Genomic DNA, 21,234 nt, shown 5'->3' on the forward strand with positions numbered 1-21,234 from the left:
AAGCAAAGGCAGGTTCTGAAGGCAGCTTTTCAGAATATGACACTCTCCCTCTATGTTTGTGTTGAACTAAATCCCAGCTTGGTGCTGGGGAAATTGAGCTGCTGGAAAGACAATATTTCTTATAAGAAATACAACCAAAATCCTGACAATTTATTTTTCAGCAATTACATCATGGTACTTTAAAAGAAAGTAAAAAAAGAAGAATTTCAATCTTAAGGTCTTGGCCAGCTTGTGTTCTTCCTTACCAGAAATTTCAACAGAAGTGATTYCTCATGGGCTGTTGGATGGGAGGGGAGAGCAGTCAGATCCTGGCTGGCAGTGATACTCCYCTCCCCGTGGCTGACGGCAATTTGCCCCATGCTCAGCAGTTTTGGGCCTCTAAAACAAAATGAATCAGCTGTAAAACTGGTTTAATAAACTGGATAAACCAGGCTTGGGGCTGCACAGACACCAGCAGCTCMAGCAGAGTCACCAGGTGATGACAATGCTGGTAACAGGCTGGGAATTGAAGGATDGAAGAAAAAGTGAGGTATGTGAGAGCCAAAGAGAAAATGTAGGTTCTTTGCTGGCACCAGTTCTCACTGGGACAAGCAATTTGGATGCAGTATTGGTGTCTGGAGCCAGGGAAAAGCAGGAACACAATCACAGGCCACCCCAAAAGGCTGCAATGCTGTGAGAAGCTTGAGGGGAAAGGTGGGAAAAGAGACAGAGAAACCTCACAGAGCGAAAAGCCAAGGGGGTGAATCCAAAAYACAGGGAAATGTAGTATCAGTTCTCTGACCAAGGGTGGCAACAGGTTACTGTGTGCATGCTGCCAAGAGGAGAAAATGAACTGTTTTTCATTAAAAACAAACTGACGAACAATACTAGGGAAACCTTAGCTCCTTCTTCCCAAAACAGACTCCACAGAACTACATGCAGAACAATACCCAAGGTGATATCCAGGCTGGCAGTGAGCTGCCCTGGCTCTCAGCATCCTGCTCGGATTTGTTCTCTTTCCAGTTCTTTTCTTCAGGCTTCTGCTGGTTTTGTTCATTTTGCCAGTGTAATTTTTAGAGCAAAAGGATGGTGGTGTTGCAGCTGTGGCTTAACTGAGTCTTTGATTTGTGCTCAGTGCACACTACTATAACACAAATAATAATCCATGATAATGAYATGCTAGTGTCTTATGGATGACCCATTTGTGGCCACAGATGAGGTGCAAATCTCCATTTTCAGGCTTCCAGATTTCTTCATAGCATCTGGTAACGCTGAATGATGCAACTGTCTTGCTTTCAATATCCCAGAGGGACAATCTCTAGAAAGCCCACAACTAAACTCCAYTTTTTATCATCTGAAAGGGGTTTTGTTTTCTGTTTTGGGGGGTTTTTACTGTACCTATGGAGAGCTGAGCACATAGGCAGGATGTGCATAAAGACTGGGCTACATAATGATATAAATGAAGTCAGAAGCCCGAAGAAGCTTCAGCACATTCAATAATTGAGCCTGGGCTGGTTCAGTGTCTGCTACAGTTGTTACACAAGCAGACAGCCAAATGTAAACATTAAGCTGTGAAGTCTCACTACTTGCCAGGTCTTCCCACTATGCACAAGTTTGCATTACAGAACATTTAATTACAGTGTTTTGACTAAAACCAGCTTTTTCCTTTCAGCCAAGCAGAAAAATAACAGAGTAATTAAAAAAGTAATGAAAACTCAGTAAAAAATTCCTTAAACCAACGACCCACATTCAGTTGTGATTTCAAAGAGCATATGTCAAGGAAGACTCCTGCAAACTGTCATTTAGCAGGTTGTTAAAAAGTTTCAAAAATGAAATAAAAGTTAATCCAAGTTACGAGGTTTATTCTTTTGTCTGAATTTTTAACTGTCTTTCCTATATGGAGCACAAGTAGAAAACACAAAACACAGTCAAAGTAGTAACTTAAAGAACTTCATCCTTACATTTGTAAGCCAGTGTGGCTTACAAAGTTGTTTAATGCAAAAAGCCACACTGGCTTCAGTGGAAGAATTTGCACAGCCAATACATGGAGGTGGCAGAATTCAGGCCCAAAATATTGAAATATTCTAGAATATTGATTACACTTACAGGTAKCTGCTTTGCAGGCAAATCTTCCTAGGAAGGGTGGCTGATATTTCAGTATGCCAGACTCTGCATTGCAAAGCAGTGAAGAAAGCTTCCTTTCACGGCATCGGAAGGTGCTGAAAAGATGACGGTAATTTAAACCATCATCACCAAATGTATCCAGCCTTATGCAGACAGTCATGTGAATTTACTTTTGCTGTCAAAACCTTGTTTTTAAAATAAGCCTTGACTTAGGATAGCATGTATAAAATAACATTTTAGACTGTAACTTTTAGGCAATAACTGAAGTCCTATTCCTCATTTGCAAAGTCATAGTACTTCAAAACATTAATTTAGTCTAGTGTTTCTTTCTTTTATGAGAATTTATAAAATATTATATAGGAGAAACATAGCAATCAGGCTTAGGCCAGAATATAAAGGGCTTTTAGGTCCTCTAATGAATTGTGTAAGAACAGTGCTCTGCAAAAAGGCTTGCATGTCATACATCTCTCCCTCATTGTAAAACATTGTTCTTAGCTTTTACTGCAGCCAAAACAACTTCATCTTTTTAATTAAAACAAAAAAGGTATCCAATTTCACTATGCTTGTGCAGGACGAATATGTTCTGAGTTCTTGAAATCACACTGCAACGCAAGTGAATTGAAAATCAGGAGGGCAAGAGTATGGGAAGGACAGGTTGAGCAGAACTACCCTGGTGCTCACTGGTGCCATCTCTTGCTTTCTCACACATCACGAAGTCTCAAAGTATTATGTAAAAGAAAATAATAATACAAAATCTCACCTTTTCTGGAAACGTAAGTACCATTGCATTCCCCTCCYCCCAGAGTTCCTGGAGGAGCATGCTGTGCCCTCACCATCCAGCCCATGCCTGCCTTCCCCTTTGACTGCTGAGCATCACTGAAGATGTGGGGCTGACTTTGGCCTTTAGGCATTATCAGAGTACAAAAGAGCACAAAAAGTTGTTTTACTCTCATAACAGAGCAGAGCTGGCCAGCTTTAGGAATTGAAGCCACCTCAGTATCAAACACTTCATGCTAAAGATGTTTCAGCTACATGGGACATGGGGCAGAGAAGGGGCAGACACAAAATAAACAGGGTGTGTTTAGGACTGTAAGACTCCAACTCTAGTRGCCACCAAATAAAGAATAATTTTAGGGTTTGAGTCTGCATGTGTTCTTAGAAAATGTGAATTTCTGCCCATTTTATTGTGACTTGTTCTGTTTTGACTTTCTTAAGTGATGCATAGAGCAAGTCAGAGTCTGAAGACACCCACACACTATTCCAAGCAAATGCTATTTCACTCACTACAGCTTTTTCTAGCAGGGCTGGCTTCAAACACTGCAGACTTGTAACAGCCTAAATCCCACCATTAAGAGATTTAGCCCAGCTAAGATTGTCAAAAGCTGTCAATCACAAAGGCTGGTTCTCCACTATTCAGAGAATTAACAATGAATATACTTTTTGACATGCTAAATGAGATTTTGGGACACTTTACAAGACTTGGCTCAAAAGTGCAACCTCCAGAAATAWAAAATGCCAGCAATGTTGACACTGTATAACAAATTATATGTTCCTTAATATACTGTGTCACTCCATTCAGTTTTATAATTGGCACTGACTGTAGCTGAAATCTGATCCAAAGTATACAGAATTAACTGGCATTTGTTTTGTCCCTCAGCATTTTCTAGGCTACAGATCTTCATAAATATGTACTTAACTGGGTGCCATATTAATTTTTYCCATAAAATATACATGTCCATATTAATGATATAAATTTTTTCCTGTCAAAYGATGGGCTAGCTGTGTACAGCCAACACAGACCACAAGTGATGCCTATATAGTACAAAGACAAACCTATATAATAAAGGTTTTTGTACCCTTTGACTTCTGCCCAACTCATTAAAAACACTGAAATTACAGAGGTTAATAGCCAGCCCACATGTGCCCAGCAGAATGATTTGCAAGGAACCACTGTTCTAGGGAGAAGCACTGTCAGCATTACATCCAGGACCACACCCATTAAATCCCGATTCAGTGCCCTGTTCTCGTGCCCTGGGKATTGGTGTGTAATGGCTCTCGTGGGCCTCCCCCTGTTATTTTGTCCAATTCCTACAGAAATAATTCTGTCTTTTTGGCCTTGGTAGCATCGTGCCACCTAACAGCATGTATCTTGGGGTCTCCTGACTTTTTGCAACTGAGTTTTGCATTTGTTGGCTCCCTGGTGTTTAGGGTTTTGTAGGCCTCTGTTACATCCATTCCCACATATCTCAGGGCTTAGGTCCTAACCAGCTCAATCTCTCCCAGCATGGAAACACCTCCATTACATTGTCTGCCTCTGCCCTCTCTCTGCATCCACCTCAAGTGGTTCAATCCCAAAACTGCCCTGGCTCTCTGCAGCTCCCTGTGCTTCAGGAAGAGTTGCAACAATGGACAACAAAGTGCTGAAAATTCCCTTGGATGCTGGGAGGACCTGAAGTCAGGACACCATCTCCTCACCCCACCCCCATTCCCTTCCCCCACACAAATCCACATCTGGACACAAATGACTCACTAATCCCATTAGAAAATAGCATTTCAGGCCTGTGCTGTAGTCCAAGCTCCATCTGCATCCACAGCAATGTAATTCAGGAGTGACCCAGATTTAGAATAGATAAAACAGTGATGTAATGCTAATATGAGCTAAGCATTATATCCCCATATGTATATACATACAAACAAACAAATAAATATATACATTTCTTAGACAACATTGCAAACTCCTCCAATAGCCCTCAGTACCAAATMAAAGCATGTGGTTTGCACTTTTCTGGAATATTAAAACACCATTTCCTTCTCAACCGAAGAAATTCAGACTGTGGTTGGCTTTATTTTCCCCAGAGCTGGTCAGAGTCATTGTCGAGATTTTCAGAAGTCTTGGAAGCACAGAGCTCTCCCTGGCACACCAACCAGGATCACTGCTCACAGGTTTGTATTTGGACATTACTTTTAGAACCATTCCAAGGATTTTTTAACTGGGCCAGAGTATGTGCCAAACAAGTGAAAYTTATTATACACTCAAGCTCCTAGCATGAGAATTATTTGAAAGGGAGAAAATCTGCACTGGTTTTAATTTACAAAGAACAKAAACACCACTTTGATTTCATTTTGGTTGCAGATATTTTCAGAAATTAGAATTATTCATATATATATATTTGACCTCTAAATGATGCTGGTCTTGTCAATGCAAATGTTTCTTAAACATCATTTTCTAAGCCAATGTGTGCTTACTTCCTCAACTCTTTCCCATGCAGTTGTTGGTTCACAATGATGGTGCCAAATGCAGTAACATTTTGGGCAGCAGMACACAGTGATCACCAGAAACACAGGGATAATCCAGGCTAGAGTGACACCCAGCATGTGCATCAAGCCACTTCCAGGACATCTACCCTGACATAAAAGAACCAGTGGAAGATTTCTRAGCTATGCTGAGTGTTCATCTCATTCCTACAGCCACACTATGCCATCACTATCTTTATTTATTTATTTTTTATCATAATCACTTGGGCCTCTGGGTAATTGGAACAATTAGGGTGATTAATTGCATGTTTGCAATAAAAACAGAAGACCAGGGAGGGTTACMTTACAGGCTAAATATTTTCAGAAAACTCTATCAGCTGGTAGACATAACAAATGTGATCAGTTCAATGCAACACGAAGCTGAGCACATTGTGCAAACTGGTTTGTTCTGGAACTTGAATCTCCTCAAAAGAAGCCAAAGTGTTTAAAAAAATAAACTAAGTCAGAGTGCACAGGGGGAAAAGAAATATTGACATGTGAGGCTGCTGTACTTCTAACATAAAGAAACRTTGTTTTCCCTTCGGTCCTTTTATTGTCTAAATAGAAAGTGCAAAGCACAGGGAAAGCACACAACAAGGCAGAGTGCAAGAGTGAAGGTCAGGAGCTTGTGCTTGGAAGCAATGAGTTACACTGAAAGGAAAACTGGAAAAGCACACAGTGGGATAGCTACAGAACCAACACATTCCTCACTGACAGCAAGAGGGCAAATGAACCTGCCTGCCACTACACTCAAACAGCAAGGGTTTTGSAGAGGGAGGTTAAACCCAAGAACAGAAGATACTCACACTGAAAGTTTCATGTGTTGAATCCTCTCTTACAAATCCTTGCTTTCATCTTCTGCTCCACAAGATGCTACTGAAAGGCAGTTTCAACCCATGCCTCTTTCTGGGTTTCTTTGCAACCACCTGGTCTCCAAAGATTCACTTTAAACAGGGCATGAATGCTTTCTTACATACACTTCCCAAAGGAGAAATGAGTCAAGAACTTTAATGGCAGCCCATGCCTGCCATTAAAGCTGTGCCAGTGTATGGCAGAGGGCCAAAATTGCCTGTTAGAGAGGGGATCTCCCACAGCAATTCCAGACATGGCTCAGCTATCATTATGTTGTTATCATGGCCATCACCTTCCTGTCTGTCTCCTGACAAATGTGACCACTGCCAGTGTTATGCAGCTCAGGTGTGCCTTGCAGAAAGCCRCAGGGCTCACAAGCCAGGGGATGGCTGCACACTGAGGCAGGCAGAACCCTGACAGCTCAGGAGCCACGCTCTGGCCATCAMCCACAGAGAGATGTCTGCCCCGTGCTCCAAACCAGTCTTGGACACCAGTGACTCTACAGCCCATGGTGCTCATCAGTTAAAAGTCTTATCTTTGGCTGAGCCTTTAACAGGCTGCTCTGTGAGGTGCACTATCAAATTTCTACATAAATAAAAAGACAGCTTCTTATATTGCCCACACTCCCACATACCTGCTTGGTTACATGGAGAAAGTGAATAGTGAAAGGTTTTATGTTCCACTTGTATGATTGGAGACTTTGTGCTTTAACACGAGCACAGGGTCACAGGGCAGGAACAAGGTGTTTTCTTTCCAGTCAGCATGAACCTGACATTTATTACATGAGGGTTTTGTTCTATTTGTTTTAAGTCAATTACATTTTAACTCAGTTCAACAATGCTGGAAAATCTGACAAAATATTCCAGAGTGTTTAATCAACATGAATGGACAAACATCCAGAAATTAAAATAGGAGCACACTGTAGTTTGTTCTTTACACCAGTAGGTCTTTCTTATTCCAGTGCCTGACAAGCATTTGTGTGTCTGCCTTTGGGAAATCTGTCCTAAAGGTGCCTCTTTAGYTGGCAAAAGTCTTCTCAGAGAAATGTCAATGTTTCTTGTGATTAATTATTGAAGAAATTGKCTTTTATTTTCAATTTAACTGTGGAATATTTTTCAGGCTCATTAAACTGCCAAGTCCTCACCTGTTTAAGCAACATGAATGGGTAAGATGAGTGGAGCGCAGTGGAAGAGTGCCTGGCCTCACAAGCATGAGCTTGGTTATGTTAATACACACAGTACCTATTCACATCTACCTCAGGTAGTATTACCTGAGGRTACATCAGTTTGAGGAAAATCAAAAATTAACTTTCAATGATCCAGAAATCATCCCTAGAGAAGACACCAGTTTGGCCTCTTCATTTCAGTCACTGCCCAGGCTGAACAATTTTATCACCAGTCACTCAAAAATCTACAGATTATTCTCCTTCAGCAGTTTCTTTTACTTGCTCAGCAAGCTGGTCTAGTGGAAGTTGTCCCAGCCCATGGCAGGAGGGTTGGACTAGATGACCTTTAAAAGGTCCCTTCCAACCCAAACCATYCTGTGATTCTATGACAAGATGCAGCTCACTTTCCCAAACTCAGACACTTCTGACTGCATCAGTTCTGCATGTGTTTTCCAAACAGTGACTCATTCCTGCTCCTACTGAGAAACTGCCCCTCAACCTCATCACGTATGGGTGTTTTAATACTTTTAGCAAGGATTCTATTGAAAACTATAAATTCTGCTTTGGAGTTTTCATTTCAGAATAACACTTCTGGGATATTCCAGCTAAACATCACACATTGTACTTTGCCAGAGATATTTACAGTTTTGCTTTTGGGATGACGCATTGCTTTTTTTCCCAGGAACAAACACCTTGTAAGGTTTTGAGCCTGCATTCTGATCATAGTTCAATGTACAGATTTCCTTACATTTCTTGAGAGCTAGCCTATGTTTTTCTTGCCTCTCACTGCACGTCTCTCTAAAAGGAACTAAACTCACTGAATGAAACACGGGCCCTACCACTGCAGCAATTTGCTTTCCAAGTTTCTGGTTTCCTCACCAAATTTATTTCTCGCAACTGTGGCTCTCATTTAGTCTGATGTAAAAGATCTGTATTTGAGGGTAGAAAGTCTTGTGTCTGGTATGGATGAAGTCAATCTTGCAGAACTGCTGTGCTTGAATGTAACAGAAGACATAATGTAGGAAATCACACTTGAAATACATTAAGTCAAAAAGTGAACTGTGGCCAATACTAAATATATTTGTGAGACTGCTACATGGTCCTCATTGGGTTTTTGTAGGTTCTGAGTGCCATTTTCTCTGGTTTTCTCTGCTGGAGAYCCCACTACACTGTGATACATTCTAGCTCTATTTCTACTAAGGTTCTTCAKTTCCTCATTCTCTCACTCCACTTTGAAAGCAGAATGCCTTTTTCCTAGTTTATACCCTAGGAGAAAAAACCCAAACTTTAAAACTGCCTTTAATTATAACCTGCTRCTCTAGAACACTAGCACAAGGGACACCATGCACACCAAATCTGTACACAGGCTGTGCTTCCACAGGTTTATATAATTTAAACAGCTCTTAGACATAATTTTTCTGCAAACATTTCAAGCCCAAAAAAAGGTTAAGACCATTGATCTGACAAAACCAGGACAAGAAGAGAATTAACTGCCTGACTTTACTCAGTAGGACTGAGGTCAGGTATTGAACAAAGCCTTCCTGACTCAGCTTCAGCTACTACAGCACCCTGCCTCATGAATCACCCACTAAGAGCTAGCTTATTTAACATCTACTTAGAATCTGTATGATTTAAACACTATAATAATCACTAATCAATTTGACAAGCTTGAGCTTAGAGGGGGAAAGCCAGAAACTTGGTATAAAAATACCTCTGACCAATTCTTTTCCTACAGTTACACAAAGAAGGTAATTTCTTTATATTGCTATATAAATATATGTAACTCTCATGCAGAGAGGTCCTCAAAAACAGAGACTTAAACTGAAGGTAATGCAATCATAGTGAAACAAATGGACAGTCCTGAAGGCACAGTACTCTCCTGCTTACAGTGCCCTTTTTTATAGCACTGGGTCCTTTCAGCAGGTAGAAACTATTTCTGCTTAYCCCAGAAGGCAATTGCCTTCCTGAGCTCCAGTCCTTTCTGTGGCTGCAGAAGCAGTTTGGATTATCTATTGCATGAAACACACATTTCACTTCAATTTCTTCAACAAAACCCACCTGCATTTTTTTTTATAGAAACAAGTTTACTTGTTTTATAGTAATGGAAAATTCACACCACCCTGTTGGCAATTTGTTCCTCTGGTTAATTCTCTTCCTCTAAAATGTCACTTTTGAACTTGGAAACTGGTGTCAACAAACCAAATTAGTTTAGCCAGTATGAAGCACTGTAACGACATAAATTGGATGGAGTTAGATTTCATTTGACCTTGAATCTTAGACTGAAGTTCAACATGAATCAGCACAAGTCTCAGTAGGGATAAGCAGCCATYATAGCTAAGTTTAAGGCCAAGGAAACCAAAGCCACGAATAACTGTAGTGAATTACTTTAAAAATAAAGGCATTTTGTCTTAATTCTTAAATGTTTCCCTTTCCCATTTTTATGCTAGAAGTTTGGTGATTTTTGTATTTAGATTTCTCAAATGGCAAAAACAGTCTGAAAGCAAGAACTTTTGAAATCGGTGTCAAAAGTAAAGCTGTATCACATATGGGTAATGTCTTATGGACCTGAATTTCATTGCGAAAGTCAAAACCATACATGCCTTACAAAACTTGGTTTTAAACTGTAGTTATTACTTACTCCCATCCTGTCACCATCAGTGGCTTGGCCTGGGTGCACACCTTCMTCAGAGCACTGTCAGAGGGCTGTTTGCTCTGCGCTGGTTAACAAACACCAATGTAGCAAGGGATAATCTTCTCCATGGAAGAAAGCTGTAGAATCACAGAATATTCCGAGTTAGAAAGGGCCCATAAGGACCATGGAGCCCAGCTCTGAAGGGACTGGGCCATGCAGGGACACACCGCACAGCCTCGGCGTGGCAGTACCCCACTCTGAGGGGCCGGGCTGGCCTCAAGACAGGCGCTATCCCAGCTCTGAAGGGACTGGGCCATGCAGGGACACACCACACAGCCTCGGCGCTGGCAGCACCCCGCTCTGAGGGGCTGAGCTGGCCTCAAGGCAGCCGCTGTCCCAGCACGAAGCCATCGCTGCGCCASGCCCGAACCTCTGCCCACACTGAGCAATTCCCCACCCTGTCTGACTACCGCGGCAGCAAAACTCCAAAAGACTCACGACTCAAACCCTTGAGCCTGTACCTGTTTGCCCAGTGGCGTCAATRAACACTCCRTTGCCCCGGGACAGAGGAGGAAGCKCGGACAGGACCTCAGAGWCCGCTCCTTCRTGAGRGGCGGGASCGCCATTGCCGCGGCCACGCCAGCGCCCCCTAGCGGAGGGTTGGCTGCTCTCCGCCCTCAGTCCCAAAACTCCAAAGAAACGAATCCGGATTGTGATTTTCCATCTCCCTTCACAGCGTTTTCCCTTGGAGTACGCCAGGTGATTTACGTCGCGAGGTGGAAATTGTTTTTTCTCTTAATTTTTTTTTTTTTTTTGAGGTTTGGCTCTCTGATTCATTTGTTGCACCAGCCGTGAAAGAACACCGTGAGGTGTTTTGAGGGAAAACAAAACGCAGCTGGACCAGCAAGGAAGGTGACCCAGGCGGGTGTGGGCTCTGCACATCCCTGCAAAGCTCCATTTGGAGACAGGCAGGAAGGATTTGTGATCCCAGGATTGAGGAACATCGATCGGAAAGCAAGGAACCGTGTCCCAACATAAGGCCCTCCCTGAGGAAGGGGATGTTAAAAATCAGCCATCTGCAGGTACACGAGGCTTTTGAATTTCTGGAATTTCAGTGTATATTTATTGTTGGAAGAGCATGAGAAACAGTCGATTTGCACCTTAATCAAAAGAATACATTTCTCAATGGGAAACAGCCTTTTGTGGGAAAAAAAAAAAAAAAAAAAAAAAAAGAGAAGGCTCTCCCAGAACTATGCATATGACTGTTACTTAAACCACATTTTTAGGGGGTGGTAGAGGAAGTTTTGTAAAAGGAAATGTTTTGTATTTGCTGTAGCTTATGTGGCCTGGGTACTTCTGAGTACTTTGTACCAGTAAGACTATGAAACCCTGACAGTAATTAGTAAATGAAAGCAGAAATGCCTTCAGYGAAGGCGGTGGTGTAAAATAAAAAGTGAAAACTGTGTGAAATCACGACTAGATCCACAGAGGATCACTCTRTGGAATCAGTAGCAAGGTCACCACTAATGTTCTCCAGCTGAGGACGATAACCAAGGAGCCAGCAAGAAGAAATGATAAAAATTTTATCCATTGTAATTAAAAGTAATACAAAAATAAATCTGGTTTTTGTGGAGCTCTTGCAGAATTGTCGAAGCCAAGCCTACTTGTGTAAGATAAGATGTATCAGCAAGGATTTAGAAGAATCAAATGCTCAAGGTGGGTGCGTGGACACATCACTGCCTGGGCATCTGGGGTGGATCTGGAGCTCTCTCTGRGCTGCAATAACACAGTCCCTTTCTGATTTCAGGAATAGTTTCCACAAGKTCTCTCTTTACATTTGGATTTCTCCCTTACGTTCTGGCAAGCTAAGCAGAGACATAACTCTGTGACTAATGCTAATGTTGCAGTGGTAAAATATTGGGCAAAAGATGGGAAAAGCAGACCCACTCGCCTATGAGAATGATTTAATTAAAGTTTTCACTGTTTTAAAATAGTTATGTTCCACATCATAAAGAATTTTTCTGTCATGAAAACTATTTTTTTAAGGGGAGATTTTTGCAGCAAGCTGACTTTATTGGTAAGCAATTAAATATTTATTTGGACTGCAGTTCAAAATTAATTACTCATTAATGTGGAAAAGCCAGCTATAGTCCTGCTGTGGATTCAGAGGTTTCCAACTGGGTGCATCCAATTCCAAGAAGAAAAGAAAAAACCTCTATAAGTATTATAATTACTGTCATATGAAAACCTGCTTCAGTCCAGATGTAGAAGCCGATAGCCCAACAGTGTTAACATTGAGCAGGCTGTGCAGGGAGATGACAGATGAATCCTACATATGTTTGCAGAATTGACATATTATACTATCCTTCTAGAATCTCTTGGGTTTGTTTTCATTTTTCTAAAGCTCCTAAAAAAAATATGCAGATCTACAACAATCGAATGTYTGCGAGTGTCACAGACAGCTCAGAATCTGGATTCTAAACTTGCATACCTAACCAATGCTGTCCACTCTGTAGCCTCAAGAGGAATTGCACTGAAAGTAATGAATGTAGTGGTGGGAGTAAATTTAGTGGTGGCGCCTAATTCCGGGTTTTCTAATTTCCAGAAGGTTTTCTCCTTCACGGAACAAAGAAGAGCTTGTGGCTCTGTGATGACTCAGAGACTTGCAGCAAGGACAGAAAATTGACAGAAGTGTCAAGTGTTAGGAATCACATCTTCAGAAGTTCAGATTGAGCGAATCCTCAGAAATATGAAAATAATGATGACAACTGCATACATGCTGATTGCCTACTGCAACCAGTAGCAGCTTGCATGCAGAAGGATTTCAGAAGCAGGCATCCTTTCTTTTTCCTTCACAAATTTTGTTAATTCAACCAAAGTCTGTGTGGCTTAATAAAAAACAATTAAATTCTGGGATGATTTAGGCTAGAACAACCTCTGAGTGACTTGTTTAATCCAAATCATTCCATTTCAATCCAAACTTATTTCATTATCCCTATGTAATTTATTTAAATAAAGGGAGTCAGAAGAGATCACAGAGTTTAATTATTGGAAACACTGGTTGGCACTAAGTTTGGAATTAAAATTATTCACTTTGAAGTCCTTAAGCGCRCAGTATGACAACACCAGTTGTCAAGGAATGTTTTTTTTTCTTGGTTAAAAAGTTCAAGCTGAGCACAAAGTGGAAGAATGAAACCTTGAATTATCCACATCAGACAGTTCATCCTGTCAGCTGGAGTTACTCACTTTCAGTTCTCTTACCAAGATGTTTACTTCTCTAGGCARGGATAGGTGCAAGAACTTGGGGACAAATTTCCTTAAATGTGAAATGACACCACACAAAAAAGACTCTAGTTTTAGATTCCCCCAGCAATCAGCTTCTCCATCTTCTTTCTCAGTTTAGATGCCTTTCTCTGGCTTTTCTTTAAACTTGCTGCATCCCTCCGGAGATGCCCACTTATCTGCAGCAATGCACTGAGAGACCCTCCTGGAGTGCCAGACTACCCTTCAGACAGCCAAAATAAAGGCTTTGGTTCACTTGATGATAGCTCAAAAAGATGGAGGAAAAGGGAAATAAGGAGTTTGGCTTGGCAATCTGGAAGCAGTCAGTGAGCCAGTAAAACAGAGAGCAAACAGTGCTGTATGTACAGTATATCTACAGTGACTGTGCATTACAGTCAGTGAAATGGGCTGGAATCCACCTTGCTTTGAGATTTAAGGAGTAATACAACACTGAATATGACGCTAGAAAAATATCTGGAAAGGAGCCAGTCCAGTATTCATCATGCACATGACTATTTTCTTAAATCATTATAAAAACCAAACSCTCCATCCACAGAGGAACCTGCTTTGTGGGCACTGCTGGTATTTCTATTTGTGGATTATTTTCTTTTGAAAATAAAGAGGTATCCAGATTTTTCCAAGCAGACAGCAGTTCTGGGACACTCCTGGGAGCAAAGRCCCTATTGTAAATCTCATACATCACAAGTTGTACATCAGAGTCTTTGCTACAGATAAACRTATTTTTCTGGGTTTTTTTTTTCTYTTGGCGGTTCTAAATTTGCTACTTTCACTTTTGCCCCAAAACACTGTGTGCTGCAAAGCATTCCCGCAGATCATCTACTACATTAAACGAAAGATAAATATTCAGCTTAGCAGAACTTCTTTACTTCTTGCATTGAGAAAGGGATTATCAATACAGGTATTAGAAAAGAAGGCTGTTTATTTTACTGCACTCACCTCTACAGAAGCAGACAGATGTAGAAAAAAAATAGTGAGGCCTAAATCTCTTTCCAGACAGTTTGTTACATAGAGCTGTTCAGGGCAACATGGGACATTTGGCAAGAAAAATTACATGCAGACACAYATCAAACCATAACAACAGTTTAATGCATCTTTTTTTAATTATACAAAAGTCCCACCCCAATTATTCAAACATTAACAACTGATCCACCTGATACAAAACCAATTCATCCAGGCAAAACAGTAATGTACCATTCATTTTTAACTAAAGATCATCACTAACAATCATAGTATGGACGGATTTGACTAATTATCATTCTAACTGGTGTTTTGTCCCGGGCCACACCTTGGCCAACCCACAGCATACTTCCAGTACACATGTGTAAAGCTGTCTAGCCCTTTAGAAACAATCAGTACTGGTTAGCTTCAGCTGTCATGAGTTAAACAACATTGAAATCGCATAGAAAAATMATCAAGGATATTCAAAATGTCAGATGTGAAGCCTGTGGGACAAGAGGTAATTTCAAATCACTTTGTCCCCTACACAGAAGGTGCCTTGCAGAAAACAATGTGGAGGCACCAGGCCTTTCCACAAATTTTTGTTGCACCCTTCTAGACCAGCACCTACCCTTCCCTTCCCCTCTTGAACCATGCCCTAAGGCAGCCAAGTGCATCAGCAAGCCAGGCTGCCTCCACATCCTCTCTCACTCAGTCTTCAGGCTCCACATCACAGAACTCTTGTGTAACATTCAGAACCGGATTTACTTTACAGCAAACAGATACAAACAACATCTTTCTGACTACTGTCATGAACATGAAAATGCTGCAGAATGCACATGGCTCAGAGACCATGCTCTGGGAGCCAGGTAAACTCAGCAGAGAACAAATTCAGAGTCATAATGATTTATTTCTTCCATTGGAAAACCTTTTAGAAGCATGGGCTTTGTAGTGCTTAGGAGGCAGAGCTGTGAGCCTGGTAGCTCAAACATTGATCATCAAGTGAGGCAGGGGACTAATCCCCTTCTAGCTGTTGTGACTGCTCAGTGATTAAGTGTCATTCTACCCTCATTAACTGACACTCAGAAATGAAAAGAGCATTGCCTGCTCTCAGCTCTTCTCCAGCCCATTTATTGTGTGTGATATACGAAATGGTCTCTTGTTTATTCTGAGGAAGAAGGTGGCTGGCCACGTTCATGAACCACCCCTGAATCCTCACTGTCCGCTTCAGTAGCTAAAAAGAATAGAAAAATGACAGAGTTAAAACACAAAGAAGTCAAAACCCCAAACACTGTTTCAGTTCTTACTACACCTGGAATAAACATTTCCACATTTGAAGCTGCACTGGAATAGAAGTATGAGGCAGACGCTTCTGCCCACTAATCCACAACGAACCTATGCTGTGCCTTTTTAACACTTCTGTGAATTCTCAAAGGCCTTGACAGACTGATTCATAATCCCTTTTTCAAATCCAATTAGGRATTTTCACTTTATAAAGTATTTACTTGCCCATTTGCATGAAAAGCTCCCTCATCTCCTCACAGGCAATGTGGGGTTTGTTTTTCTGTGACTGGCTCTTTTAGAAAGCCAACAATTTGCAATCAGAGTCTACCATCAGATATTGTACTGGCTGTTTTACTGGACATACGTTGTGTTTATTTTGTCAAATCTCAGTACCATGACCAGTCAATACTGCATGAAATTGTGTAACAACATGGTCTATATTTCACACCACCCCTGAAAACTGGCCTCCTATTAACTCAAATCTCCCTGGGAGCAGCTTCTAGCCTAGCAGCATCTTTTTCAGGTAAGCCCTGGGGTTTTTTTATTTTTTGTCTTCATCTGAGATTTCATTTCCGGCAGAGATCATGCACACTTCTCCTCACCAGCTGTCGCCCTCCTAGGGCTTTCCATATCCAATTTTCTGCAAGAGTTTTGCCAGAAAGCCCATTTTACCTCAATTCTGGAGGTCTCTGGAAAAGCAATGTTCCCAGGTTTAACTGCAGGTTTGAGTAAGTTCCATTTTGGTACAGGAAAGACATTATGCAATCCTAACACATCCTTATGGACTACACATTACAACTTTTCTCTTTTTTTCAAGCATCTTGAATTCCAGAATCAAAGAACTTGTTTCACTCTTCCCTTTACATCTGCATCTTCTGCTGCCAGGCTATTTTGCATGACCTCATACAGAAATATCCCTGCTCACTGTGTTACAATTGCAAATTCCTACATATCCTGAAGCACAAATGCTATGCAATAGAATTGATTTCTACTTTCTCCACAGCACTGAGAAGACTGGATTGTTCTCTGAGCAACACAATCCRTGATGCATTGTTTCCTATGGCGCAGTGCCTGGGCTGTGATTTCCCTGGTGTGTGTTAAGGGCTGAGGTCATTCGATGGCATTTTTCTCCCTGGGGGAGGCTGCTCTCCTGGTGTTTCTTCTCTACCCAGTTGCCTGTTTTCATCGTTTTTTGGCCACTACAACTTCACTCTACCAGTGCAGGACTGGATTTCCTGTTTCCCTCATGCAGTACTGTAACTTCATGTCCCCCATGTTTGTGTGCTACTCTCAATTCCTTCCCATTCCCTCAAGAGTCCAACAGAAAAGCTACAGCTCCTTACGTGTCTCTGCCATAAGCGTTTTAAGGACTGACATTAACAGAAAATGAGGCTGCACGAGTCTTATGTTATTGAGAAACCAGGCAAAAAAACCCCCAGTTTATATTTTGTCCCGCATCACCACCACCACCATCTTTTCAGTTCAGATGAGATAATTGTACTTCTCTTATTTCTCCTCCCTCTTGATCTTTCACTGGGTGATTATTGTAATGCTTCATAAACAGCGTAACAATTTTTTATTCTCATGTAGGAGAAGGAAAGTTGCATTCATTTATCTGCATTTTCAAAAACTTAAAAAATRAATTTAAAATRAAACTGGCTCTTTGCACATCCAGTATTAGTGGTTAATTCTCTGAGCAGCTCTACCCTCTTGTGGTCACAGTATAGCTGCAGCCAAATGAAAAACTGAAAAATGAATATTATCTCAAATATGTCCACATGTAGGCACAGTACATGAAACAGACCTAAAAYAGAGGAGCATAAAGACTTCATCTGTACCAAAAATTTAAAATCCTGTGGGAATCAATTAGAAATGTTGATGATTCGAGTTTTCTTTTCCAGCAATTAAAAAGTAGGATTTTCAGATGAGCAAGAAATGTCGTATTATTCGTAGTAAGTGTTGGTCCACATTATTTTTTAATGATTTGTTTACATTGAAATACAGTCCAATAATTTTTAAGATATGCCCTGCAAACTAACTATAAAAAGAAAAATACTTTSTTTTTGAGAACATCAACAGATCATTTTCTGAAATAGCTCTGAGTCCTGGGGCCTTCAATGCCTGCCTGAGATTGAGAGCTGAAAAGCCCAAGCTGGAAAGCTCATCTGCTGGAATGCCCAAGCATGCCAGGCTGCTTTCCCCAGCTCAGCCCTTCCCAGAGCTGTACAATCTGYCCCAGGATTCAGGATCTCAGTCCTGGCTTCATCACAGAGGTCAAAACTAGCCATGCTCAGGGTCTCTTGGGTTTCCATTCTGTGGTTAGATATTGAAACCAGTTTACCAGTGAATCATTCAGGGYTCATCTCGTACTTCCTTACCATGAATTTCCTTGGTTGTCTCAGCTGGAATGTTCACTGAAGCTGGAGCTGGAATGTAATGAATCCCTGTCAGAAAGCTTGGTGGGATGAACTGACGCARAGGAGTGTAGTATCCTTGATGGAAATCTCCAGCTCCATCTGGAACCTGTGGAAACACATGAAGCAGATCACCTKCCATGTAAAGACTGCTCTCCAGGATACATCTGTATTAACCAAAAAGACCATTTCTGGGCTTTTTGTCCATATGCCATGTCCATGCACATAGTGGCACATGGAAAAATTGTGCCCAGTGTGACATGCTGCAATTGAGGAGCAAGAAATTCTCAGACCATGTCACAGCAAAACTGACCTTCTAAGTCCTGGTCACCTATTCTGGCATCTCACTGGAGCAGTTGGTTTAAACCAGGAGCAACCATCCTCTTTCTCAGTAACCCCTAAAACGTGACAGGGAATTTCTATACAAGCATAATAAATCTGTTATTTATGGTCTTGAGGCAGATCACTTTACATTAACATCAACTGACAAATTGCACTTAAAGCAGGCTAGATTATTAAAATCATCATTTCCTGATGTTTTCTTCAGTGTAATGTATCAACATGTTGTGAAGTAACTGACAAATAGAATGGCTCTTCATGGTTACTTCAACAGAAAGAAGGCAGCTAAAAACAAAGCAGTATTAGCAGCACAGGGTAATTAAAAGCGTCCTTACTCACCGATGCAGTGGTTGCACTCCCTGACACATAGTTGCTAGGAATGTGCCGGAATCCTCTTTGAAATGCTATCCCTGGCGGTGATGCTGCTTCCCCACTGCTTGGCTCRTTGATGGCAAAGCCCAGAGAAAAGGGAGGGTAAGGATACACCCCAGAACACCCCGGGTACACTTTYGGGATTTCTCTTTCCAGGTATTCTGGGTTGACAGTGTATTCTGGAGGAAAAGCAGGGTGAGCTAGGAAACAAGAAAACAACAAATAAAAATACCCGTGTAATTTTACRGAGTTACGTAGAAGTAGCTGCAGGAACAAATTCCACTCTCAGAAAGGAGAATCTTTTCCTTTGGTTTCACATTTAGCTCCCCATKAATTTAYWTTGTGGGTTTTTTTTCAGGAACTAAGGGAAGGTACAGCAGGTAAAACTGTAATGTAGTTATTTTGCTTTTTTTTCTGCCTTGTGCACTGTAAAGTTTGTCCCTAATAAAGCACTGGCTGCAGAATTTTATTCTTTCATTACATCAGCAAGAACAAAACAACCTAACTTAATTTTTTACTCTAGCAGTMTTTATAACAAAACTCCACGTAAATAGCAGAGCTCTGACTTCAGCATTCTAATAATGGAGTTCTGTCGCTTCTTAAGTTAGTTTACAACACACTTAGTTTTAGGATTATACACAGGCAACTTCAGAAGCAAAAATCAGTTACTTCACTTTTTATCTTGCATTTGAATCTTATATGGCCTCTCTGAAGTCATAAGGAGTGGCTATTTGAATATAAATAGGGTCCTTCTTGTCTACCCATCATCCAACTGATAGAGAAGGCAAAGAATTTGCTTTGAAAGTAGGTTTAYTTCTGGAGTACTACAGTTTGTACCTAATCTTTTTTTGAAGTTGGTCAGCAGGTTAAAATATTAGGGGAAGGACTGAYAGACGTGTATAGCTACTGTTATTTATAAACATAATTTCATTCCTAAACAAACCAAAAAAAGGGAAGTTATTGACAGTAATCTGCAGGGAGTAGAGATGTCCAGGTCTTTCCACGGGGCCTCACAACATTTTTTCTTGCAGGCTGCCAACTCTCCAGAGGCTCCAGTAGTCTCCACTGACTACTGCAGYCAGTAAAGATTTCTTGTAACATTATTATTATATTATTAACATTACTATTATAGTAATAGAACGAAGTTACTATAATAAATAGTAATAAACTAGATAAGTCACTTGAAAGGCTCTRTTAAAGAAAGCAATTTAAGACATGACAGGCCATGCAACTGCTCCACCTGCAAAATCTATGTCCTGCTCTTAAATATCAAATGCACTTTTACACCAAGTCATCCCAGCCAAATTTAGTTTTTGCTACAGGACTGAATTAAGGCCAAAAGGTCTGTTTCTTTTGCAGTGCTACCATAAAATGCTTGCTTCAGACAGCTGCAGCAGTACTTTCCCTATTTACCTGCCATCGCAGAGTCTTTTAGCGTTTTTCTGGCTGGAAGCTTGTGCCTGTGGGTTTATGAACAGCGTGACAGCGCTCAGAGAAACATGTAGGGCAGACCCAGTTGGGTTGCATTCCCAGACTAATTCCCCTTTCAGAGAAAAGCCGCTCCCTTAAGCTTGAAGCTCGCAAGGCCCGGCGAGGCCGAGGACGCCGTTCCCGCCCCGCGCTGCGGAGCTGCCMGGGGAACGTGATGAGGCTGCACATGGAGCAGCCCAGTGGCCTGTAGGCAAGGAAAGAGGCACCAAGAAGCGGCTCTCCGGGCACCCGGAGCCTGAGGAATCAGCCAAGTGGCAGCGTTTGAAAGWGGAAAGGGGAGAACACAGGTAGATGATGGGAAGAAGCTTTGGGGACAGGTCCTTACCGTCGTCCCTGAAGGGAGGAGGCGGTGGCGCCCAGCACACTGTGCCCTTGCCGCCGCCATCGGGCTGCGCGCCCTTCTTCCTCTCGTGGCTGCAGTGCTCGGGGGCACCCTCCTCCCGGGCTGCCGCCCCACGGCCTTCGCCCGACGGAACGGGCTCTGCACCTGCCCTGGCCGCCGGCTCGGTCTCCTGCTGCCTCAGCGCCTTCTGGGCTGCCATGATCTTCTGCCGCTCGGTGATGAGGGAGCACTTCTCGCACAGGCACAGCTTCCAGCGGCAGTGCCCGGCGTGGCCCTTGACGGGCACCACGAAGCCATGGTTGCGGCAGCGGGAGCACTTAGGTGCCCGCAGTGCCTTCGCTGTGGCCTCGGCCGCCTCCATTGCACCGSCGCGCCCGCTCCGACCCCCCAGCCGTGTGCTCCCTTGGCTGTTATATGGGGTMCAGCGCTGCCCGGCATGTAACAACCCGGGCGGGCGGGCAGGAGAGCCCATGGCAGCGGGTGGGGAGCGCCCTCGGCCCCGCGGTCTCCCTGCCCCGCTGCAGGCGCGGCTCCCCCTGGCACCCCCTGCGMCCCTTTGGTTCGGGCGGGAGCCGAGCTCTCACCATGGGGGGCTGAGGCTGCAGGAGCCGCGGGGGAGCTCGGGCCCCACCTGCGGGGACATTGCCCTGTGCTGGTGCTTGCAGGGATTGGGGGTTTGGAAGGGCCGGGCGTGCCYGGACAGAAG

The 21,234-nt window shown here is 42.4% G+C and overlaps 1 protein-coding gene across 1 annotated transcript; it reads right to left on the reverse strand.

The window, feature by feature from the left end:
* Positions 1-15,448: 15,448 nt before the first annotated feature.
* On the reverse strand, positions 15,449-20,889 carry DMRTB1 (DMRT like family B with proline rich C-terminal 1). Its single transcript, XM_057366968.1, has 4 exons — positions 20,511-20,889; positions 18,662-18,894; positions 17,948-18,092; positions 15,449-15,519 (listed from the first exon to the last, which is right to left on the reverse strand). Exons 1-4 carry the CDS (start codon positions 20,887-20,889, stop codon positions 15,449-15,451), a joined length of 828 nt encoding a protein of 275 aa, XP_057222951.1.
* Positions 20,890-21,234: the final 345 nt, after the last annotated feature.

Source organism: Malurus melanocephalus, unplaced genomic scaffold, assembly GCF_030028575.1.
Source record: "Malurus melanocephalus ecotype Western Australia unplaced genomic scaffold, MMel_1.1 scaffold_74, whole genome shotgun sequence".
In the NCBI taxonomy this organism is placed as follows: Eukaryota; Metazoa; Chordata; class Aves; order Passeriformes; family Maluridae; genus Malurus; species Malurus melanocephalus.